Genomic DNA, 25964 nt, shown 5'->3' on the forward strand with positions numbered 1-25964 from the left:
GTATTGCATCCCCAAGAATATTTCAGTACAAAAAGGGAAGTAGTTTTAGCTTTACTTCCCTCTAATTCCTTATTAGTCATATTGACTTCTATTGGAACACAAAGAAAGTTTGTTTCAAAGCTTGAAACTCAGATGGCTCGAGTGATTCAATGAGAAATATGGCTGTTGTTGAGAAAACCTTACCTTAAGTAGATCTATTTCTTTGATACAGTCCTGACGAGCCTTGGCGTCCATCATCTCAAAGATCTACAATGACAACAAAATAATAATAATTAAAGCTGCAAGCAGCCTCGATAGCTATTCACACTGCCATCACTGATGATGTCACAATGTCGTTGATATGATAGGAAAGTGGATGTCACCTATTATTTATACTTTTTTATGAGCGACAGTGCCCAGCGATGCTCGTCATCGCGATCATAAATTGCTGTACTCTAAGCTGCCCTTTATAGATTTAATTATGACATCACACTGATCATGTCACAATGTCTATGACATCACTGATGATGTCACACTGTTATTGGGAAGCAGGGAAAGGATGGTGATGATGTCACAATGGCTCTGTGAGTGGCCTAAAAAGGCCTCAAAATGTAAAATATCGCTGCGGATTTCTTTATTTTTCATGAGACCTGCTTACCGGGGGTGGGCTATGTGTGTGCCAAATTTGAACACTTTTGCTTTCACCAATCAGACACTGAGCTAGAGCCATTTACAACATAGAGTCCCCATTGTGATGATGTCACAATGTCTATGAGATCACTGATGATGTATGTCTATGATGTGATAGGATGGTGGATGTGTTTGTGTGGGTCGGAATGTTATGAAATCACTGATTATGTCACAAATTGTATTGCTGCGTTCAAGAGGGCTCGTGTTTACCGTGAATACGACATAATACACTTGAACGGCCCGGCCCCCTCCTATATTTACAACTTTCTATGTGGAATCTTTCTGAAAGCTGTGGCATGTCTTGTGACGTTTTCACAAAATGGCGGACGCCACGGACGTTGATGGAAAGTAAATATATTGACATTTCAGCTGTATAGAGCTTTTCATAGTCATTTTATAATAATGTCTGAGGAACATGTTGATATTCTCAACAGTCTCATCTTGTTTCCTCTGTCATTATGCCTTTGCATTTCCTGCATTAACGTAGTTAGCCAAGTCCCAGGGGCAGACCCTGAAAGTGGGAGTCTGGCTGCAGAACCCCGTCTTCAGCCATGGATAGCTGTATGTTGCCGGCTCCAGGACAGGTGATCCAGCATCCCTGAGTAGCAGCCAGGGCGAGGCGGCGCAGCGGCCGAGCTGCATATGCAGGCTGCAGGGCCAGCTCGGTGAGCTGCAGGGTGGGCTCGCCCGTATTGCGGCCGAGGCCGAGTGGCCGGGCCGAGCCTACATTTTTGGTATCCGTTTACCGCATGGGTATTGTTTACCACTGCCTTGGTCCTTTTGGGCCCTTTCCTTGATCCCAACATAGTTGGCTAATAAAGTGCCTGACAAAAAATTAACATTAAAATACGTTCATAAACTAGAGAATTTAATTAATATAAATTTTCCTCATTAATGATACCTGCCTGCGAGCCCCCCTCACTCCAGGCACCTCATCTCTAGATTTGTGTCTGTTTGATGACTGTACCATGGCCTCTACTGAGAGGATTAGAGAGGCATGGCAGGAGGAACTTGGTACTGAATTATCTGACATTATATGGGAAAAGAGCCTGTCGGTTGTACAACTCTGCTCAGTTAATAGCAGACATCAGCTGATTCAATTTAAAGTCGCTCACCGTCTCCACTACTCTAAGCAGAAATTACACAAGATCTATCCTACTATCTCACCACTGTGTGAAAGATGTCAGGTGTCGGAGGGCACACTGTCTCATGCCTTCTGGTTCTGCCCTTCACTGACGGGATTCTGGGCCAGAATATTTGACTGGTACTCTAAGGCCTACGGGGTGGCCCTTCAGCCGGAGGCAGAACTCGCCATCTTTGGCTGCTCGGAGTCCTCTCTGAACTTTCCTACAGCTGTGCAACAGTCTCTGACACTGGGGACAACTGTCGCCAAAAAACAATCTCCCTCTCCACCCTCTTTCCAATTGTGGTTGACGGACATGACCTCTGTTATACGCATGGAGAGACTTAGGTTCCTGAGAACCAATGCACTTAGAAAATTTATAACTATCTGTGACCCGTTTTTAGTTTAGCTCAACGAGGCTAGGGGTGACGGGTGACTCACCCGGTTTTTTCATTTCTTTCCCCTGTGTCTGAGCCTGTTTGTCTGTTTTGTCTTGTTTGTGTTCTATACAAATTTAAAATGTGAAAAAAAGAAAAAAAATGATACCTGCCTGCAACCCATCCGCTATTAATCAGAATGTTTATTTTTATGATCTGCCCCACCCGCGGGATATCCACGGCCAGCGCGGATATAACTGCGGCCCTCGCATCACTAATATCTGTTGTTTGTAGAAATGTAAAATGCCCACATTTTATAGACCTTATTCGCTAACCCCGGACAGCGCCATATTGTTGACATACCGTCCTGCAGCTGACAACTATAGTAACGGCCTTATTGTCGTTTCTGTTCCATTACAAAATAGCGATAGTGATGACAGCAATAAAAAAAACAGAGTAGTTGTTTGTATGCTGCCGTTAATGCCTGTAATAATAAACAAAAGAAAAAACAAGGTGAACAGACTTTCCTGTGAGGAGCTGTCAGAAAGTTTCACCTGTCTCTCCTAACTATCCACACATCTCCTGTGCTGCTGACGTATCCTCAGTCTCACTCCCTTCACGTCTGTGGACGGTAGAGATAGAAACAAACCACGGGGACTTTATTGCTGTCATTACTACAGCCATGCCTAACGCAGGTCACCATCCGAACACAATTGGAACGATACAGGTAACGCTAACGGCGGCTAGCTTCCTATAAACTCTGCTCTTACATAGGCTGTCACTTAAAACGGCTGGGCTATGTCAACAACATGGCGGCAGTGGGCGTGCCCGTACGTGAGTGACGTCAATCGAATAAGGTCTATTGTAGCAACGGGGTTGGTCAGTCATGCTGGTGTGTACCTGCACCTTCTGTCAGTCATGCTGGTGTTTACCTGCACCTTCTGTCAGTCATGCTGGTGTGTACCTGCACCTTCTGTCAGTCATGCTGGTGTTTACCTCGACCTTCTGTCAGTCATGCTGGTGTTTACCTGCACCTTCTATCAGTCATGCTGGTGTTTACCTGGACCTTCTGTCAGTCATGCTGGTGTTTACCTGCACCTTCTGTCAGTCATGCTGGTGTTTACCTGCACCTTCTATCAGTCATGCTGGTGTTTACCTGGACCTTCTGTCAGTCATGCTGGTGTTTACCTGCACCTTCTATCAGTCATGCTGGTGTTTACCTCGACCTTCTGTCAGTCATGCTGGTGTTTACCTGCACCTTCTGTCAGTCATGCTGGTGTTTACCTGGACCTTCTGTCAGTCATGCTGGTGTTTACCTGGACCTTCTGTCAGTCATGCTGGTGTTTACCTGGACCTTCTGTCAGTCATGCTGGTGTTTACCTGCACCTTCTGTCAGTCATGCTGGTGTTTACCTGGACCTTCTGTCAGTCATGCTGGTGTTTACCTGCACCTTCTGTCAGTCATGCTGGTGTTTACCTGCACCTTCTGTCAGTCATGCTGGTGTTTACCTGGACCTTCTATCAGTCATGCTGGTGTTTACCTGCACCTTCTATCAGTCATGCTGGTGTTTACCTGGACCTTCTATCAGTCATGCTGGTGTTTACCTGGACCTTCTGTCAGTCATGCTGGTGTTTACCTGCACCTTCTGTCAGTCATGCTGGTGTTTACCTGCACCTTCTATCAGTCATGCTGGTGTTTACCTGGACCTTCTGTCAGTCATGCTGGTGTTTACCTGGACCTTCTGTCAGTCATGCTGGTGTTTACCTGCACCTTCTATCAGTCATGCTGGTGTTTACCTGGACCTTCTATCAGTCATGCTGGTGTTTACCTGGACCTTCTGTCAGTCATGCTGGTGTTTACCTGGACCTTCTGTCAGTCATGCTGGTGTTTACCTGGACCTTCTGTCAGTCATGCTGGTGTTTACCTGGACCTTCTGTCAGTCATGCTGGTGTTTACCTGGACCTTCTATCAGTCATGCTGGTGTTTACCTGCACCTTCTATCAGTCATGCTGGTGTTTACCTGGACCTTCTATCAGTCATGCTGGTGTTTACCTGCACCTTCTATCAGTCATGCTGGTGTTTACCTGGACCTTCTGTCAGTCATGCTGGTGTTTACCTGCACCTTCTGTCAGTCATGCTGGTGTTTACCTGGACCTTCTGTCAGTCATGCTGGTGTTTACCTGCACCTTCTGTCAGTCATGCTGGTGTTTACCTGCACCTTCTGTCAGTCATGCTGGTGTTTACCTGCACCTTCTGTCAGTCATGCTGGTGTTTACCTGGACCTTCTGTCAGTCATGCTGGTGTTTACCTGCACCTTCTGTCAGTCATGCTGGTGTTTACCTGGACCTTCTATCAGTCATGCTGGTGTTTACCTGCACCTTCTATCAGTCATGCTGGTGTTTACCTGGACCTTCTGTCAGTCATGCTGGTGTTTACCTGCACCTTCTGTCAGTCATGCTGGTGTTTACCTGGACCTTCTGTCAGTCATGCTGGTGTTTACCTGGACCTTCTATCAGTCATGCTGGTGTTTACCTGGACCTTCTGTCAGTCATGCTGGTGTTTACCTGCACCTTCTATCAGTCATGCTGGTGTTTACCTGCACCTTCTGTCAGTCATGCTGGTGTTTAACTGCACCTTCTATCAGTCATGCTGGTGTTTACCTGCACCTTCTATCAGTCATGCTGGTGTTTACCTGGACCTTCTGTCAGTCATGCTGGTGTTTACCTGGACCTTCTGTCAGTCATGCTGGTGTTTACCTGGACCTTCTGTCAGTCATGCTGGTGTTTACCTGCACCTTCTATCAGTCATGCTGGTGTTTACCTGGACCTTCTGTCAGTCATGCTGGTGTTTACCTGGACCTTCTGTCAGTCATGCTGGTGTTTACCTGCACCTTCTATCAGTCATGCTGGTGTTTACCTGGACCTTCTGTCAGTCATGCTGGTGTTTACCTGCACCTTCTGTCAGTCATGCTGGTGTTTACCTGGACCTTCTTGAGAGCAACCAGCTGTCCCTCCAGCAGGTATGTGGCCTTGTAGACCTCGCTGAACTGGCCCCGGCCAATCTTTTTCTCAATCCGGAAGTTTCCCAAAGTGCAGCAGTACTGATAGCTTGGCATGTTTCTCTGTACAAGACAACACAGCATTAGAATCTTATGTCTGTGATATTAAATACAGTGGGCTCTATTCTCCCCCTGGCCTTAAATTTGCATTTATGGCTTGGCACAGCACTATTAGGGGGCGTGATCACGCACATTCCCAAAATGTTCCTTGACGCTAGACGTCAGAATGCGCGGCGCTAACCATTTAACCACGTAGAATTATTCACAAGTGTTGGGAGAGAGAGTGAGAGAGAGACAAGAGAGAGAGAGGGAGTGAGAGAGAGAGGGGTGAGAGAGAGAGAGTGAGATAGCGGCAGACAGAGTGATTGAGAGTGAGAGGGAGAGAGTGAGTGAGAGAGAGTGTGAGTGAGAGAGAGAGAGAGAGAGGGGGGAGTCTGTATCAGACGAGCATTGCAGACACAACTGAGAGTTGCTTTGGAAAGGCATGTCCGCAAAATAGGATAACGCCGTGGGTGCAGTGAAATGTTTCCAAACACACACACACACGCACGCGCGCGCGCACACACACACACACACACACACACACACACACACACACACACACACACACACGCACGCGCAGCAGGTTACATGCCCCACCTGATCGTCTTGGGCTGGTGTCTTGTAGAGTTTGTTGTGGTTGTCTAGGGTGGGCTGGTGGTTGTCCTGTGCCTCCATATCAGGCACCGCTCACCACTGTAACATAGAAGATGATCAGAACCACGATGAAGTCATCATCTTCATTTGTATACAGTAACAAACCTTTGAAAATACAGTTACGCTACTAAGAACTTTACAAACGATAGACAAAAAAATCAACTGCGAAAGTGATGAAAAAGTAAAGTAATAAAAATAATCATAAAAAGGAGTTCAAAAGCAACCAATAGTCATTACATAAAAGCAAGTCTATAAAAATGCTGAAACATTTTGACCTATCGCAAAGTGGACTAGCCAGTGAAAGGTTTTTTGTAATTGATTAATTGATTAATTGATCAATCCTCGAGCTATGAGAAGAAGAGAGAAGTGAGGTTCCAGCTGCACATGGCTATATTTCAGCTAAAAACAGGGTGCAAGTCTTCTCAAGTCAACTTGCCATCTCAGGGCTTGTGGAGACTTGGATTACGCCAGGTGAGCAGTAGAAGCATCACCCCCCCCCCCCGTTTTTGTTCGTGTGAACGGGGGTAGGCTAGCTGTACCATTGAGTGCGTTTACATGCACACCAATAAACTGATAACTGTGAGTAATCGTTTATGGCAATAATCTGATTTCTGCGTTTACATGCACTTTAATAATCCGACAATAGGAAAAACCTGGGTTTACATGATTCAGTCAATTAGTGGGATTTCTCTCCAGAAGGCGGCGGTAATTCAACTTTTTACATGCAACTTGTACATGCGCAGATGTATAAACCCACAAGAAACCTGATACGCTGTATACATGCACTCAAAAGACAGGTTATTGGCCAAAAACCTAGGTATGTTTATCGGTTTATTCATAACCTGATAACGGCCATAAACGGATAAAGCTTATCGGTTTATGCTGTTTACATGACCATTTGAATAATCAGGTAACTCCAGAAATCCGCTAATAAACTGTTTATTGTCTGCATGTAAACGCACTACCATTTATTGTGCTGAGCGACCTAGCACTCGCTATTTTGTCTACTACATGCACAGAGAAGAGAAGGGACTCTATCTTCTTGTCTTACTATTGGGAAGATGTCAAATAGGCGAATATCCCGAAATGTTTGGCGTGTTCCTTTAAGAAAACTTCCTGCGCGTGTGACTCTAAAAACCAAGACACAACAAGGCTGCAACAAAGCACCAAGAAGCATGTGAGAAGTGCGTGACTCACTGAAGAACGCTCAGCTCTGTCCTACGGGCCCTGGCTCTTCTGAGATTCCTTCTGGAAAAACAACAGTAGTGTATAATTACAGGAAGTGAGAGTGATAGTCAGAGGACAACCTTCAAAGTGCTCCTCGTGTTGGAGGTTGAATAGTGATTATGACAGTCTGAGTGCATGCTGGCCTCACAAGAGTATCTCTGGTTCACCCAAACCCCAGGAAGCTGCTTCAGACAGGTCTCACAGAAGAACCAAACCATCTCCATTCACATAATAAACCTTACACACACACACCGAGGTTATTATAGTTAACGAAAACTAACAAAAAAACGAAAACTAGAATTGAAAAAACATGAAATAAACTGAAATAAAAATAAAAACTAAGCTTTACAAAAAAACAATAACTAACTGAAACGGTATTGTGTGTTTACAAAACTAACTAAAATAAAATAAAATTGAAGAGAAAATGTCCTTAGTTTTAGTCTTTGTCTGTTTACAGTATTTCATACACAATAAGCCTAGTATTTTGATTGGAGATCTATTTTCCTAGATCTATCATATTTTATGACCCTTTTGAATCTCACCCCTGACAAACAGCCCATATTACAAAAAAAGAGCAAAGGGGCAAAAAAAGACTAAAACTAACACTGAAACTAATAAAAACTAAACTAAAACTAAGCATTAAAAAAAAAAAAAAAACGAAACTAAACGATCAAACCCACCTTAAAAACGAATGAAAACTAAACTGAAATTGAAAACAAAAAGTCAAAACTAATAAAAATAAAAACTAATGAAAAAATCCAAAACTATTATAACCTTGACACACACACTTGTTTTCAACTTACTTCAGTCGCCAACCAACGTTAATTCCTCGCGCACCTTTCTCAAAACAAAGTTATTTTTATTGTACTCCATTGATATGTCTGGTAGCCAGCACAGCCAACCCATGAGCCACCCCGACCTCCAGGCTTGCACTACCCAGGCTAAGAGCCCATCTCCCGGCCCCACACACCCAGCAGAGCCACCCGACCTCCAGGCAGCGTTACATAATGATGAAGCCGCGTGTCTTGTCTATGACGATAGATCTATACTGTGAAGAGCCTGTCCAGCCAATGACGGCTTGAGACTGGCTGCCACAGCTGTCAATCATCCATTTTTATCCCTTTTTATATGTCAAATAACTACTTAAAAACAAACTGATCAGAAAAATGACCACTTGCACAGGCATTAGCATGATAATGACTATCTAAAATGATACAAACCACCTTTGGAAAAAAATTATCTGACGTATACTGTGATTATTTCGGTTTTGATTTTCCCATCCACTAACATGGGGAGGCGGGCCTTGTGACCTAATACTGGATTCAGCCGCCAGAACGGCGATCTAACATGCAGCGGCTTCACTGAACCAGTGTGATGCCCAGTCCATCTTATAATAGGTCCATGGTAACAAGCCTGTAACAAGCCTGTAACAAGCCTGTAACAAGCCTGTAACAAGCCTGTAACAAGCCTGTAACAAGCCTGTAACAAGCCTGTAACAAGCCTCTAACAAGCCTGTAACAAGCCTGTAACAAGCCTGTAACAAGCCTGTATCAGGCTGGTTTCACACCGACGACCCACGCCTTGCCTTGCCTCAACCCACGCCTACGCCGAGCTGGGCATGAACCTGTTACACGCTTTTGCGATCACACCGCACGCCTTTTGCACGCCGAACCTGGAGCCGAGTCACAAGCGCCTCTCCTCTCTCCCGACTGTATTTTTTCACGTGTTGTCCAGAATTGTCATGGGTAGCCTCTAGGTAAAATAAATCTGATATATTTAATGTTCTATTGATGCTGGATATGTATAACCAGGTCTGATAATAGTCGGACATTTTAGAGAGGTGATCTTGCAAGAATATGTGCTGGCACAACAACATTGTCCATCTTGCTTCTTCGGTCGCTATTCTCTCTCATGAAGATTTGTTTGCCGACAGGGAGAAAGCCCCACGTGATAGCCACCCGTCAATCTCTCTCTCGCTCTCTCTCTCTGCTCAATACTGTTGTAGAAACTCCATTTTATTTTGAAATTCAGTTGACTTTGCCACTTCCCACGGATATTGTCGCGTTTTTCTTTCATGGCTTGACAGAAAAGCCTGCCTGCACGCGCCTTGTCGGCGTGAAAATAGAACTCTCGCCTATTCGATAAAATCGGCAAGGCACAGGCAAGGCGTGGGTACACGCAGGGTTCACGCTCAGGCGCCCGGTGTACACAGCCTCGTTGACTAAAACGGACGCCTATTAAAAAGCGTGGGTAAAGGCAAGGCATAGGCAAGGCTTGGGTCGCCGGTGTGAAACCAGCCTCAAGCCTGTAACAAGCCTGTAACAAGCCTGTAACAAGCCTGTATCAAGCCTGTAACAAGCCTGTAACAAGCCTGTAACAAGCCTGTAACAAGCCTGTAACAAGCCTGTAACAAGCCTGTAACAAGCCTGTATCAAGCCTGTAACAAGCCTGTAACAAGCCTGTAACAAGCCTGTAACAAGCCTGTAACAAGCCTGTATCAAGCCTGTAACAAGCCTGTAACAAGCCTGTAACAAGCCTGTAACAAGCCTGTAACAAGCCTGTAACAAGCCTGTAACAAGCCTGTAACAAGCCTGTAACAAGCCTGTAACAAGCCTGTAACAAGCCTGTAACAAGCCTGTAACAAGCCTGTATCAAGCCTGTAACAAGCCTGTAACAAGCCTGTAACAAGCCTGTAACAAGCCTCTAACAAGCCTGTAACAAGCCTGTAACAAGCCTGTATCAAGCCTGTAACAAGCCTGTATCAAGCCTGTAACAAGCCTCTAACAAGCCTGTAACAAGCCTGTAACAAGCCTGTAACAAGCCTGTAACAAGCCTGTATCAAGCCTGTAACAAGCCTGTAACAAGCCTCTAACAAGCCTGTAACAAGCCTGTAACAAGCCTGTAACAAGCCTGTAACAAGCCTGTAACAAGCCTGTAACAAGCCTGTAACGCTTCGTTCACACAGACAACCTACGCCTTGCCTTGCCTCAACCCACGCCTACGCCGAGCTGGGCGTGAACCTGTTACACGCTTTTGCGATCACACCGCACGCCTTTTGCACGCCGAACCTGGAGCCGAGTCACAAGCGCCTCTCCTCTCTCCCGACTGTATTTTTTCACGTGTTGTCCAGATTTGTCATGGGTAGCCTCTAGGTAAAATAAATCGGATATATTTAATGTTCTATTGATGCTGGATATGTATAACCAGGTCTGACTATAGTCGGACATTTTAGAGAGGTGATCTTGCAAGAATATGTGCTGGCAGCCTGGCACAACAACATTGTCCATCTTGCTTCTTCGGTCGCTATTCTCTCTCATGAAGATTTGTTTGCCGACGGGGAGAAAGCCCCACGTGATAGCCACCCGTCAATCTCTCTGTCTCTCTGCTCAACATGTTGTAGTAACTCCATTTTATTTTGAAATTCAGTTGACTTTTCCATTTCCGACGGATATTGTGCGTTTTTCTTTCATGGCTTGACAGAAGAAGCCTGTAACAAGCCTGTAACAAGCCTGTAACAAGCCTGTAACAAGCCTCTAACAAGCCTGTAACAAGCCTGTAACAAGCCTCTAACAAGCCTGTAACAAGCCTGTAACAAGCCTGTAACAAGCCTGTAACAAGCCTGTATCAAGCCTGTAACAAGCCTGTAACAAGCCTCTAACAAGCCTGTAACAAGCCTGTAACAAGCCTGTAACAAGTTCAGTTTAAAGTGGTCTTAAACAATATTGTGTTGCTAGTAACACATTATGGTTGCCTATGAATAAGGTAAAAAAAAAAAAGTACCCTACAAATGGTAACTAAAATAAAAAATAAATGAATAAAAATAATTTCGGCTAGTTAGCTGTAGTTCAGGAGGTAGAGCGGTCATCCACTAATCGCTTTGGATAAAAGAGGTCGGTGGTTCGATTCCCGCCTCCTCCAGTCTGCATGTCGAAGTGTCCTTGGGCAAGATACTAAACACCAAATTGCTCCTGATGGTGTGCCAGCACCCTGCGTGGTAACCTGCTGCCATCGGTGTGTGAATGGGTGAATGTACCTACTGACTGTAAAGCGCTTTGGATAAAAGAGCTATATAAATGCAGACCATTTACCAAGGCGACTATTTTGGCTGAACAAAAAAGATAGAAAACGGTTTTGACGGTATTGAAAATGATACCTTCGGTATTTCTAAATACCCCAGTATACGGTAATACCTTAATACCGCCCAAGCCTACTAATTATTGTTTTTATTATTATTATTTATTATTATTGGAGTTTTGAGAGGGGGGTCGGTCTTGCGTGGGACCCTTGAGTCACCTCACAACTTGGTTGTCACTTTGAGACACATGTGGAAAAGGCTGTCTGAGGTTGAATTGAACCCGAACCCCTGAATTACAATTAAAATTGACCCAAAAAAAAAAGAATGGGGGGAAAATAAAACGGAATTGGGAGGGAATAAATAAATAAACAGATTTCACATGGCCCTATATCTATAGCCCAGATGAGAACAAAACAGAGTTTGAGAGAGAGAGAGAGAGAGAGAGAGAGAGAGACACACACACACACACACACACACACACACAGCCACCATTTAGCAGGAAACCTTTGCACATGGATCTTGTTAGTCTGCCTCTGCTGGGCGAGTGCCAGAAGGCTTGGAGGTGGAAAGAGAAAAGCTCGTCTTTCTCTCTCCCTCTCTGACTCATGTTTTGGGGCTGACTAACACATGATCCTGATATGAGATCTCTGACTCTTGTTTTGGGGCTGACTAACACATGATCCTGATATGAGATCTCTGACTCTTGTTTTGGGGCTGACTAACACATGATCCTGATATGAGATCTCTGACTCATGTTTTGGGGCTGACTAACACATGATCCTGATATGAGATCTCTGACTCATGTTTTGGGGCTGACTAACACATGATCCTGATATGAGATCTCTGACTCATGTTTTGGGGCTGACTAACACATGATCCTGATATGAGATCTCTGACTCATGATTTGGGGCTGACTAACACATGATCCTGATATGAGATCTCTGACTCATGTTTTGGGGCTGACTAACACATGATCCTGATATGAGATCTCTGACTCATGTTTTGGGGCTGACTAACACATGATCCTGATATGAGATCTCTGACTCATGTTTTGGGGCTGACTAACACATGATCCTGATATGAGATCTCTGACTCATGTTTTGGGGCTGACTAACACATGACCCGCTCACCCGCTCCACCCAGGATTTCTCTGTCAACATTGACGGCTCCACTGTCACCCCCTCCACCCACGTCCGCAACCTTGGAATCATTCTCGACCCCACCCTCTCCTTCATCCCACATGTCAACCAGATCACCAAATCCGCCTTCTTTCACCTCAGGAACATTGCCCGTCTACGCCCCTCACTATCCTTCTCTGCTGCCGAAACACTGACTCACGCTTTCATCACATCCCGACTGGACTACTGCAACAGCATTCTATACGGCACACCCACCAAAACCCTCAAAAAACTCCAATACGTCCAAAACTCCGCTGCCCGCATGCTCACCTCCACCCGCCGCTCCGACCACATCACCCCCATCCTCCACGATCTCCACTGGCTCCCCATCACGTACAGGATTCAATTCAAATTATTACTCATCACCTTCAAAGCCCTCAACAACCTGGCCCCCTCCTATCTCTCTGACCTCCTTCACCTCCACACGCCTACCCGTCGCCTCAGGTCCGCAGATGCTAACCTTCTCCAAACCACCAGAACGAAGCTCCGGACCTGGGGCGACAGGGCCTTCGCTGCAGCTGCCCCCACCCTCTGGAACGCCCTCCCCAGCCATATCCGTCAAGCAGACACTCTGTCATCATTTAAACACGCCCTCAAAACCCACCTTTTCACCCTTGCTTTCAACCCATGAACTCCTCCCTCTCTCACCTTTTATTTATTTTCTTTATTTATTTTCTTCTCTTTTCTTAAGTTATGGTATTATATTGTTTTGTATTGTGAAGCGTCTTTGAGCATTTGGAAAAGCGCTATATAAATCCGATGTATTATTATTATTATTATTATGATCCTGATATGAGATCTCTGACTCATGTTTTGGGGTTGACTAACACATGATCCTGATATGAGATCTCTGACTCGTGTTTTGGGGCTGACTAACACATGATCCTGATATGAGATCTCTGACTCGTGTTTTGGGGCTGACTAACACATGATCCTGATATGAGATCTCTGACTCATGTTTTGGGGCTGACTAACACATGATCCTGATATGAGATCTCTGACTCATGTTTTGGGGCTGACTAACATAACACATGATCCTGATATGAGATGTCTGACTCATGTTTTGGGGCTGACTAACACATGATCCTGATATGAGATGTCTGACTCATGTTTTGGGGCTGACTAACACATGATCCTGATATGAGATCTCTGACTCATGTTTTGGGGCTGACTAACACATGATCCTGATATGAGATCTCTGACTCATGTTTTGGGGCTGACTAACACATGATCCTGATATGAGATCTCTGACTCATGTTTTGGGGCTGACTAACACATGATCCTGATATGAGATGTCTGAGTCATGTTTTGGGGCTGACTAACACATGATCCTGATATGAGAATGCAATGGCCTGTTTCACTTCAAACAGCTGACAACAGCCAAACAGTTGGAATGTGGGACCGTCCTGCGTCTTCACTGTGTGTAATAGACTGAAGTCACCAGGCCCGCGGGAAGTAGGGGTGCTGCAGGTGCTGCAGCACCCCCTAGATTTTTTCCCAAAAAAAAAAAAAAAAATTTTTTTTTTACAAATGTAATTTTGCAGTGCACTATGTTCCTTTCTTGTTTAAGAATGTTTCTGGAAATGAAAATGTAGCCTATTTAAATAGAATTATCAACAATAACAATCAAGGAAGTTACATGCTTGTAGGCTAGAGAAGAAGAAGAAGCGCGCATGCACGCACATGTTGTGTTGAACCAACCAACAACCAATACGAATTGTTTAAAGAAATGTGAACTTGACATGCTATTTTTATAGCCTCCTCAAAAATGCACCTCCCACTATACAGCAAAGAGAGGAGTCAATGTTTATTGATATATGCCATTCAGATCAGAATAATTAGTCTAGTCATTAAGTTTGCTGATAATATTTCTATCATGTTAATAAGTCTGTGTCATGTTAACTGGTGTATTCAGAGCAAATAGGGAGATATAGAGCATTATCATCATGCTATATATCTCCCTCTTTGCTCTGAATGAGTGAGAAAAGGAGAAAATACTGAATAATTACATCACAATAGTATCCTAATGTTAATTTAAAATGAGATATTCCTCTAAATATGGCAAAAAAAATTAAAAAAAAACGTCCCAATTTTTTTCGGCGGGGCCCTTGCGGGCCCCACCGAGAGTCCCTTCCTCCCAGCACCCCCTGCTTAAAATGACTTCCAGCGGCCCTGGAAGTCACTTCCAGTCAGGCCATTGATTGTGAAACGGCAACTACTATGTAAAAGAGCTTGTCCTTTGCTTGATTGTGATTTAGAGTGGATATCAAACATATATAGCAAATAAAGCAGTGGTTCTCAAACCTTTCTTAAACAAATAGTTAAAGGAACACTCCGCCCATTTTCAACCAGCTTTGTATCATTACAACATCAGTAGTATATCAGAAAACTGTAAACGGTTTTGAAGTCTGTCATTTAATTTGACAGTTACTGTATTGAGTGTTAAAGTGTGGACCAGTGACATCACTGGTCCACACTAACTCAAATTAATAACTCATTAACTCAGTGGTAGAGCTGTCGCCTCACAGTCAGAAGGTCCTGAGTTCGATTCTCGCCTGGGACACTGTGGGCGCTGTGGTTGTGTTCCCCCCCATATCTTCAGTGCCCACTTCCCAGGTGGGGTATCTCGTCGTAAGGGCCTTTCTCTCTGTGTGGAGTTTGCATGTTCTCCCCGTGCTCCCCCAGGGGGTTCCTCCATATATAACCCCCCCACTAAAAACATGCAGAAGATCAGATCGTCATCGCCATCCGACCAGTGACGACAACATCCGAAGTTGGTCCCCGGGCGCTGTACGAGAAAGCGACCACTGCTCCTGGCCTGCCCCCCGAAGGAAAGGACATGCCTGGATGGGTTAAATGCAGAGGACACTTTTCACCGGCCACCGTCAGCATGAGTGTGTTGTGGCCGCATGCATGTGTTGTGGTGTTCGTGTGACAATAAAAGACGGGGCTTGTCCCGTTACAAGAGTTTTACAAGAGTACAGTTGTTGAGAGTTGATTTGAGTTAATGAGTTATTAATTTGAGTTAGTGTGGACCAGTGATGTCACTGGTCCACACTTTAACACTCAATAACTGTCAAATTAAATGACAGACTTCAAAACAGTTTACAGTTTTCTGATATACTACTGATGTTCTAATGATACAAAGCTGGTTGAAAATGGGCAGAGTGTTCCTTTAAGAGTGGCATATCTCCTCTATACACTGTCTCAAGTACTAACAGTCAAAATGTGCAGTTTGCCTAAGCCACCATTCAAGAGAAACTATTTTTCGTTATGAACTTTGTCCTGGGCCTAATTCTTCTGTTTAAAGCCCGCCCCTCCATGACCATCAGCCTGCTCTCATTGGCTCTCTGCTCAAGATTCCATGGCCTGTCCAGTTGTAAATTCACACTCAGGAAGTAAAGAGCCCGACAAGTCAACAGCAGTCTTTGAACCCCACACACTCACTACACACACACACACGCACGCACACGCACACGCACACGCACACACACACACACACACACACACACACACACACACACACACACACACACACACACACACACACACACGCACACACACACACACACACTACAGGATCATTTTGGGCAGATTATCGGTCCCAATGAGGCTCAAATGGGGAGCCACCGCGAGATAGTCGGGAGGGGGGAATCTTTGGCACAATCAGGCACATTGTGGTCAGGTCTGGGGGAGGCATCAAAAGACTGTTTACAAGGATCCTACAAAAACGTCTATGGAGAAATGAATGGGGAATGAAATGCCTTTGGTCCCACGCCGAAACCGGAAGAGGCACTTAGGCACTCTATGTCGCTACGATAGTAAACACACACAAAATAGTAATAAGGACAACAAACACATTCGGGGGGGGGGGGGGTGTAAGCCAAAAAAAAATGTTTTGCAGTGAAGGAGGCAAAAAGGGCTGGCTTTTGTGATGAAAACAACAGGTGCATTGTTGGCTGCCCCAGCCCAATGACCTATATCTCTGAATAGAAGATGGCTGAGCCTGAGCTGAGCCAGCACTGGACAGTCCCAGGAGGCAGAGACACAGATGCCAGCAGGTGTGCCATTGTCTTCCCTGATCCCTCATGCTTTCCCTGGGAGCGTCACCCAGGGAAGTGTGAAAGGTTACTTGGTCATTCTGCTTTTCACTGGAAACCAGAATCAGTCCAGGTTCTGTTAGCTCACTACTGCAATCTATAGTCAGGTTCCAAACCTCCCACCGTTCCCTCCGCTCCTCCACCAGTGCGGGACGCCTCGCCCCCCCCCCCCCCCCCCTCGCCACTCTTCTCGTCCCTGGCACTGCAATGGTGGAATGAGCTCCCTCCTATGGTCAGGACGGCCGCTTCACTGCCAATCTTTCGGCAAAAACTTAAAACACACCTTTTCAGGCTCCATCTGGGCCCCTCTTGAACTAACAGCGCTCTCTCTCTCTCTCTCTCTCTCTCTCTCTCTCTCTCTCAAAAAAACAAAAAAACAAAAAAAACTTTACCACTACTCCTTCAGAAGTTGTAGTTGTCATAGACTGTGTTGCATAGTTGATTGCTCTATTGCTGACAAAAATGTGTTATTGTAAGTCGCTTTGGATAAAAGCGTCTGCCAAATGACATCATGTAATGTAATGTAATGTAATGTACTGTACTGTACTGTACGTTACACGGTGGGCTTAAAGCTGAGGCCATCATGAGAAGCCATGCAGGCATGCAGCACACACGCACATTTAAAGGATTTATTTATGGATACAAAGTACAAAGGATATCAACAATAATAATGCAATCAAATGTTGGGAGTCAGTCAGTTACATGAGTGCCTAATTGACGACCATATTAATGCATACACAGAAAGGACAACACCACACAGGATGATGACAATGGCAGGTTGACAGATACAGTTATGCTGTAAGACGAGATAACGTCAGTATTCCACTTCATAGGTACAAAAAGCAGCGCCTCCTTCTCTCCCACACACACACACACACACACACACACTAATGAACGTACACACAATTACAATACTTTGAATATATTGTACACAGACTATTAGTGTAGCATTATACTAGTGATATACACACACACACATACAGTAAAACACTGTTAAATACAGGGCCTAATTAATAACTATAAGCCCATATTAAGCATGACTATACTAATAGGAGCATCTGATGTTCTGCCTTTGTTGGCTTACCTCCCTCAGTTGCATGGCAGTTTTATCCAGATAAACAGGAAGTGAAGGAGAGAGAGTTTGGAATGCTATATTCACAACATGCAAATCTGCCCAAGAAACATCTTTGTGAACAGCTTGGAGTCACAGCGCTGCGCAGTATTGAAGTATTAATTACTTGTTTTGACCACACATGGCATCCAAAGCAGTCTAGGCAGAGGCATGCTGAAACCTGCTCCCTGTCATTACAAAGACCAAAAGCATTATTCTTCCTTCAACTCAAGCCCAAATCTCTGATGAGTCAGCCTTAAGTGTTTAGCAGCCTGTGCTAACCTGTACCTGCCTTAGCCTCCTCTGCCTTACACGACTGTGCTAATAACTGTTTAGCAGCCTGTGCTAACCTGTACCCGCCTTAGCCTCCTCTGCCTTACACGACTGTGCTAATAACTGTTTAGCAGCCTGTGCTAACCTGCACCTGCCTTAGCCTCCTCTGCCTTACATGACTATGCTAATAACTGTTTAGCAGCCTGTGCTAACCTGCACCTGCCTTAGCCTCCTCTGCCTTACATGACTATGCTAATAACTGTTTAGCAGCCTGTGCTAACCTGTACCCGCCTTAGCCTCCTCTGCCTTACACGACTGTGCTAATAACTGTTTAGCAGCCTGTGCTAACCTGCACCTGCCTTAGCCTCCTCTGCCTTACACGACTGTGCTAATAACTGTTTAGCAGCCTGTGCTAACCTGCACCTGCCTTAGCCTCCTCTACCTTACACGACTGTGCTAATAACTGTTTAGCAGCCTGTGCTAACCTGCACCCGCCTTAGCCTCCTCTGCCTTACACGACTGTGCTAATAACTGTTTAGCAGCCTGTGCTAACCTGCACCTGCCTTAGCCTCCTCTGCCTTACAGGACTGTGCTAATAACTGTTTAGCAGCCTGTGCTAACCTGCACCTGCCTTAGCCTCCTCTGCCTTACACGACTGTGCTAATAGCTGTTTAGCAGCCTGTGCTAACCTGTACCTGCCTTAGCCTCCTCTACCTTACACGACTGTGCTAATAGCTGTTTAGCAGCCTGTGCTAACCTGTACCCGCCTTAGCCTCCTCTGCCTTACACGACTGTGCTAATAACTGTTTAGCAGCCTGTGCTAACCTGCACCCGCCTTAGCCTCCTCTGCCTTACACGACTGTGCTAATAACTGTTTAGCAGCCTGTGCTAACCTGTACCCGCCTTAGCCTCCTCTACCTTACACGACTGTGCTAATAACTATTTAGCAGCCTGTGCTAACCTGTACCCGCCTTAGCCTCCTCTGCCTTACACGACTGTGCTAATAACTGTTTAGCAGCCTGTGCTAACCTGCACCTGCCTTAGCCTCCTCTACCTTACACGACTGTGCAAATAGCTGTTTAGCAGCCTGTGCTAACCTGTACCTGCCTTAGCCTCCTCTGCCTTACATGACTATGCTAATAACTGTTTAGCAGCCTGTGCTAACCTGTACCCACCTTAGCCTCCTCTACCTTACACGACTGTGCTAATAACTGTTTAGCAGCCTGTGCTAACCTGCACCTGCCTTAGCCTCCTCTGCCTTACACGACTGTGCTAATAACTGTTTAGCAGCCTGTGCTAACCTGCACCTGCCTTAGCCTCCTCTACCTTACACGACTGTGCTAATAACTGTTTAGCAGCCTGTGCTAACCTGCACCTGCCTTAGCCTCCTCTACCTTACACGACTGTGCTAATAACTGTTTAGCAGCCTGTGCTAACCTGCACCCGCCTTAGCCTCCTCTGCCTTACAGGACTGTGCTAATAACTGTTTAGCAGCCTGTGCTAACCTGTACCCGCCTTAGCCTCCTCTACCTTACACGACTGTGCTAATAACTGTTTAGCAGCCTGTGCTAACCTGTACCCGCCTTAGCCTCCTCTACCTTACACGACTGTGCTAATAACTGTTTAGCAGCCTGTGCTAACCTGCACCTGCCTTAGCCTCCTCTACCTTACATGACTGTGCTAATAACTGTTTAGCAGCCTGTGCTAACCTGTACCCGCCTTAGCCTCCTCTGCCTTACACGACTGTGCTAATAGCTGTTTAGCAGCCTGTGCTAACCTGCACCTGCCTTAGCCTCCTCTACCTTACACGACTGTGCTAATAACTGTTTAGCAGCCTGTGCTAACCTGCACCCGCCTTAGCCTCCTCTACCTTACACGACTGTGCTAATAGCTGTTTAGCAGCCTGTGCTAACCTGCACCTGCCTTAGCCTCCTCTACCTTACACGACTGTGCAAATAGCTGTTTAGCAGCCTGTGCTAACCTGTACCCGCCTTAGCCTCCTCTACCTTACACGACTGTGCTAATAACGGTTTAGCAGCCTGTGCTAACCTGCACCTGCCTTAGCCTCCTCTACCTTACACGACTGTGCTAATAACTGTTTAGCAGCCTGTGCTAACCTGCACCCGCCTTAGCCTCCTCTACCTTACACGACTGTGCTAATAACTGTTTAGCAGCCTGTGCTAACCTGCACCTGCCTTAGCCTCCTCTACCTTACATGACTGTGCTAATAACTGTTTAGCAGCCTGTGCTAACCTGTACCTGCCTTAGCCTCCTCTGCCTTACACGACTGTGCTAATAACTGTTTAGCAGCCTGTGCTAACCTGCACCTGCCTTAGCCTCCTCTACCTTACACGACTGTGCTAATAACTGTTTAGCAGCCTGTGCTAACCTGTACCTGCCTTAGCCTCCTCTACCTTACACGACTGTGCTAATAACTGTTTAGCAGCCTGTGCTAACCTGCACCTGCCTTAGCCTCCTCTACCTTACACGACTGTGCTAATAACTGTTTAGCAGCCTGTGCTAACCTGCACCCGCCTTAGCCTCCTCTGCCTTACACGACTGTGCTAATAACTGTTTAGCAGCCTGTGCTAACCTGCACCTGCCTTAGCCTCCTCTACCTTACACGACTGTGCTAATAGCTGTTTAGCAGCCTGTGCTAACCTGCACCTGCCTTAGCCTCCTCTGCCTTAAGGTGCTCTTATGCTCGAGCAAAGCTCCGTGGGGGTGGGGCCCCGCGAGTCTCCGTAGTCTCCGTGCAGACCTCGCGCTGGGGCAGATGCCATTATACTCAGAAAGTGATCAGCATGTATTGTACAATGGTGAGAACAGCCAGTGAAAAGTCGCAATGAAACGCTGTGCAGTACTGAGTGCGCTTTCACTCTCAAACGACCGCACATCAGCACATGAAGGACTCACCAAACTTGTTTTTACTGAAAGCCGTTTTTACTACAGCCCTGATAGCCTACTACTCTGTGCTGCTTTTAATCTCTCACAATAATGCTCTCAACACAACACATTTACTTGGTGAAATGACTAAAAACGAACAGTTGCAAATCTAAGTTTATAGCCTACCACATGGGTCAAGAAATGTGGCGAAAACACAGCTCAGTGTTCAGGGCTCAATGGTTCAAGTACGGCCATGTTTGGAGAGAAGCTCGCGCTGTTAGAAAAAAAATCAGGCAGAACGCGAGCGGCCGCTGGAGCTAGCGCTTAACCACGCCCAACAAATTTACATCATATGACGCGCCCGCCCCTCGCGCCCTTCACGGCAGGGTGAGCATAATTCAGCCTTTACACGACTGTGCTAATAACTGTTTAGCAGCCTGTGCTAACCTGCACCTGCCTTAGCCTCCTCTGCCTTACACGACTGTGCTAATAACTGTTTAGCAGCCTGTGCTAACCTGCACCTGCCTTAGCCTCCTCTGCCTTACAGGACTGTGCTAATAACTGTTTAGCAGCCTGTGCTAACCTGCACCTGCCTTAGCCTCCTCTGCCTTACACGACTGTGCTAATAACTGTTTAGCAGCCTGTGCTAACCTGTACCTGCCTTAGCCTCCTCTACCTTACACGACTGTGCTAATAACTGTTTAGCAGCCTGTGCTAACCTGCACCTGCCTTAGCCTCCTCTGCCTTACACGACTGTGCTAATAGCTGTTTAGCAGCCTGTGCTAACCTGTACCTGCCTTAGCCTCCTCTACCTTACACGACTGTGCTAATAACTGTTTAGCAGCCTGTGCTAACCTGCACCTGCCTTAGCCTCCTCTACCTTACACGACTGTGCAAATAACTGTTTAGCAGCCTGTGCTAACCTGTACCTGCCTTAGCCTCCTCTACCTTACACGACTGTGCAAATAGCTGTTTAGCAGCCTGTGCTAACCTGCACCTGCCTTAGCCTCCTCTGCCTTACAGGACTGTGCTAATAACTGTTTAGCAGCCTGTGCTAACCTGCACCTGCCTTAGCCTCCTCTGCCTTACACGACTGTGCTAATAACTGTTTAGCAGCCTGTGCTAACCTGTACCTGCCTTAGCCTCCTCTACCTTACACGACTGTGCTAATAACTGTTTAGCAGCCTGTGCTAACCTGCACCTGCCTTAGCCTCCTCTACCTTACACGACTGTGCAAATAGCTGTTTAGCAGCCTGTGCTAACCTGCACCTGCCTTAGCCTCCTCTGCCTTACAGGACTGTGCTAATAACTGTTTAGCAGCCTGTGCTAACCTGCACCTGCCTTAGCCTCCTCTGCCTTACACGACTGTGCTAATAACTGTTTAGCAGCCTGTGCTAACCTGCACCTGCCTTAGCCTCCTCTACCTTACACGACTGTGCTAATAACTGTTTAGCAGCCTGTGCTAACCTGCACCTGCCTTAGCCTCCTCTACCTTACACGACTGTGCAAATAGCTGTTTAGCAGCCTGTGCTAACCTGCACCTGCCTTAGCCTCCTCTGCCTTACAGGACTGTGCTAATAGCTGTTTAGCAGCCTGTGCTAACCTGCACCTGCCTTAGCCTCCTCTGCCTTACACGACTGTGCTAATAACTGTTTAGCAGCCTGTGCTAACCTGCACCTGCCTTAGCCTCCTCTGCCTTACACGACTGTGCAAATAACTGTTTAGCAGCCTGTGCTAACCTGCACCTGCCTTAGCCTCCTCTGCCTTACATGACTGTGCTAATAACTGTTTAGCAGCCTGTGCTAACCTGCACCTGCCTTAGCCTCCTCTGCCTTACATGACTATGCTAATAACTGTTTAGCAGCCTGTGCTAACCTGCACCTGCCTTAGCCTCCTCTGCCTTACATGACTGTGCTAATAACTGTTTAGCAGCCTGTGCTAACCTGCACCCGCCTTAGCCTCCTCTGCCTTACACGACTGTGCAAATAGCTGTTTAGCAGCCTGTGCTAACCTGCACCCGCCTTAGCCTCCTCTACCTTACACGACTGTGCTAATAACTGTTTAGCAGCCTGTGCTAACCTGCACCCGACTCTGACTCAGCTCCGTGGGGTGGAGCTCCGCGAGTCTCCGCGAGTCACCGTGCGGACCTCGCGCTGGGGCAGATGCTTTTATACTCAGAAGTGATCAGCCAAGTGATCAGCATGTTATTGTACAATGGTAATAGTGAGAACAGCCCGTGAAAAGTCGCAATGAAACGCTATTATGTGCAGTACTGAGTGCACTTTCACTCTCAAACGACCGTACATCAGCACATGAATGAATCACCAAACTTGTTTTTACTGAAAGCCGTTTCACTTCTCAGCCCTGATAGCCTACTCTGTGCTGCTTTTAATCTCTCTCAATCATGCTCTCAACACAACACATGTACTTGGTGAAATGACAAAAAACGAACAGTTGCAAATCAAAGTTTAGCCTACCACATGGGTCAAGAAATGTGGTGAAAACACAGCTCAGTGTTCAGGGCTCAGTGGCGTGAAAGCGGCCATGTTTGGAGAGAAGCCGTGCGGAGGTCGCGCTGTGAGAAAAATCTTCAGGTACACGGTGGGCGCCCTACGGAGGTAGCGCCCAACCACGCCCAACATGGACGAAATAAAACTATTTACAACCTGGAGCAAAAACAACCACCTCATACTCAACACCAAGAAAACAAAGGAAATGGTCATTGACTTCAGAAGCAGGAAAAGCACACCGGAACCAGTTCACATCGACAATCAAACCATCCACACCGTTGACAGCTACCGTTACCTTGGCACCATCATAGACTCCAAACTCACCTGGACATCAAACACACAGGCAATATACAGCAAAGGACAACAGAGACTACACCTTCTACGCAAACTACGGAAATACAACCCCAACAGCTCCACACTGCACCTTTTCTATCAAACCTTCATGGAAACTGTACTCACTTTTGGATTTTTAGCCTGGTTCAGTTCCTTAACACTCATCAACAAAAACAGGATAACAAAAATCATCAACATATATCAAGCAAGATCTGCAGAATCAAATGCCGGGACATCACATCACTCTTCAAATCACGTGCAATACAGAAAGCAAACCGGATTATAACAGATATCACTCACCCACTCAACAGCCAATATAAACCACTCCCCTCAGGACGCAGGTTCAGAACCCCACTCCATAGAACAACAAGGACAAACACAACATTCATCCCCACATCCATTGGACTAATAAACGGACTCTGATACCCCCCCAGCACCACCCATCCAACCCCTCCCCTAGCCCAATCTTGTGATGTGTTGATGTTGCCAATAATTGTTGTTGTCTTGTCTTGTGCTGTTGTCTTGTCTGATGTTTTTGATGTCCTTTTTGCCAACGACCATGATGTACAAACCAATTTTCCTAACAAATAAATACTTCATTCATTCATTCAACACATTTACGTCATTTGACGCTGTCGGCCCTCGCTCCACCCCCGCGCGCTTCACGGCATGGTGAGCATAAAGCAGCCTTAAGCCTCCTCTGCCTTACCCAACTGTGCTAATAACTTTTTAGCAGCAGGTGCTAACCTGCAGGGATGAGCCGATTTGCGATCAAACCGTATATTGACGATTGAAGGGAGTGATCGCCAATTGGCTTTTCTACAGCGATATTTAAGGCAATTTTAACTCATTTATTTAAAGATAATCTCTAGAAGCTGCACCCTACTGTACACTTAGAAATGTTTCTGGCGGAACGTTACAGCAATCCTCTGCTCTCTCGTCTCCTCTCTGCTCCTCTCCAGGTTCCTCAACGAGCACCGTCAAGTCAGCCAGAATGTAAAAGTATGTTTTCCGCAGCTGGCTTTCAAGATGAAATACAACGTTAACCTTAGTTAATATACATTTTGAGTAATGCTTTCACTCCAATCATAACATCACAACCCTTTTTATGGAGGTTCCTCACAGTTAAGGCTATGAGTGATTTAAGTTTATTTTGCACTGCGTGCTTTTATTTTTAAGGCTAGAAATGGAAGTGGCTGTGTTATTTGCCGTGTTCTTGACACTGCCTCTGGTTCTCTCTGCCGCCGCCATTGCCACGCACCTGTGAATAAATCTCATGGCGATGTCGTTCAAACTTTACTCTGCAGCCTCCATGTTGTTACTTTCTATGAACAGTGCAACAGTTACATGACCTTACAGCCTCCATGTTGTTACTTTCTATGAAGAGTGCAACAGTTACATGACCTTACAGCCTCCATGTTGTTACTTTCTATGAACAGTACAACAGTTACATGACCTTACAGCCTCCGTGTTGTTACTTTCTATGAAGAGTACAACAGTTACATGACCTTACAGCCTCTGTGTTGTTACTTTCTATGAACAGTACAACAGTTACATGACCTTACAGTCTCCATGTTGTTACTTTCTATGAAGAGTACAACAGTTACATGACCTTACAGCCTCTGTGTTGTTACTTTCTATGAACAGTACAACAGTTACATGACCTTACAGTCTCCATGTTGTTACTTTCTATGAAGAGTACAACAGTTACATGACCTTACAGCCTCCATGTTGTTACTTTCTATGAACAGTACAACAGTTACATGACCTTACAGCCTCCATGTTGTTACTTTCTATGAAGAGTACAACAGTTACATGACCTTACAGTCTCCATGTTGTTACTTTCTATGAACAGTACAACAGTTACATGACCTTACAGCCTCCATGTTGTTACTTTCTATGAAGAGTACAACAGTTACATGACCTTACAGCCTCCATGTTGTTACTTTCTATGAACAGTACAACAGTTACATGACCTTACAGCCTCTGTGTTGTTACTTTCTATGAAGAGTACAACAGTTACATGACCTTACAGCCTCTGTGTTGTTACTTTCTATGAACAGTACAACAGTTACATGACCTTACAGCCTCTGTGTTGTTACTTTCTATGAACAGTACAACAGTTACATGACCTTGCAGCCTCTGTGTTGTTACTTTCTATGAACAGTACAACAGTTACATGACCTTACAGCCTCCATGTTGTTACTTTCTATGAACAGTACAACAGTTACATGACCTTACAGCCTCCATGTTGTTACTTTCTATGAAGAGTACAACAGTTACATGACCTTACAGCCTCTGTGTTGTGACTTTCTATGAACAGTGCAACAGTTACATGACCTTACAGC

At 45.7% G+C, this 25964-nt stretch overlaps 1 protein-coding gene across 2 annotated transcripts in view; it reads right to left on the reverse strand.

Moving 5' to 3' along the window:
* The window catches only part of LOC310770950 (serine/threonine-protein kinase Nek6-like), an 85699-nt gene that overhangs the window by 36425 nt on the left and 23310 nt on the right, over window positions 1–25964 (reverse strand). Inside the window, exons 2-5 of one of the 2 annotated variants that reach the window (XM_083663645.1) lie at window positions 7121–7171; window positions 5867–5962; window positions 5150–5290; window positions 184–246 (exon numbers count right to left, since the gene is read on the reverse strand). In XM_083663645.1, coding sequence (XP_083519771.1) covers window positions 184–246; window positions 5150–5290; window positions 5867–5944 — 282 coding nt within the window. In that variant the 5' untranslated portion in view covers window positions 5945–5962; window positions 7121–7171. The remainder of the gene's footprint in view (window positions 1–183; window positions 247–5149; window positions 5291–5866; window positions 5963–7120; window positions 7172–25964) is intronic. The other variant, XM_083663646.1, reaches the window with a different exon arrangement.

The sequence above is a fragment of the Poromitra crassiceps genome (assembly GCF_964638095.1).
Source record: "Poromitra crassiceps genome assembly, contig: HAP1_SCAFFOLD_272, whole genome shotgun sequence".
NCBI classification, from domain to species: Eukaryota; Metazoa; Chordata; class Actinopteri; order Beryciformes; family Melamphaidae; genus Poromitra; species Poromitra crassiceps.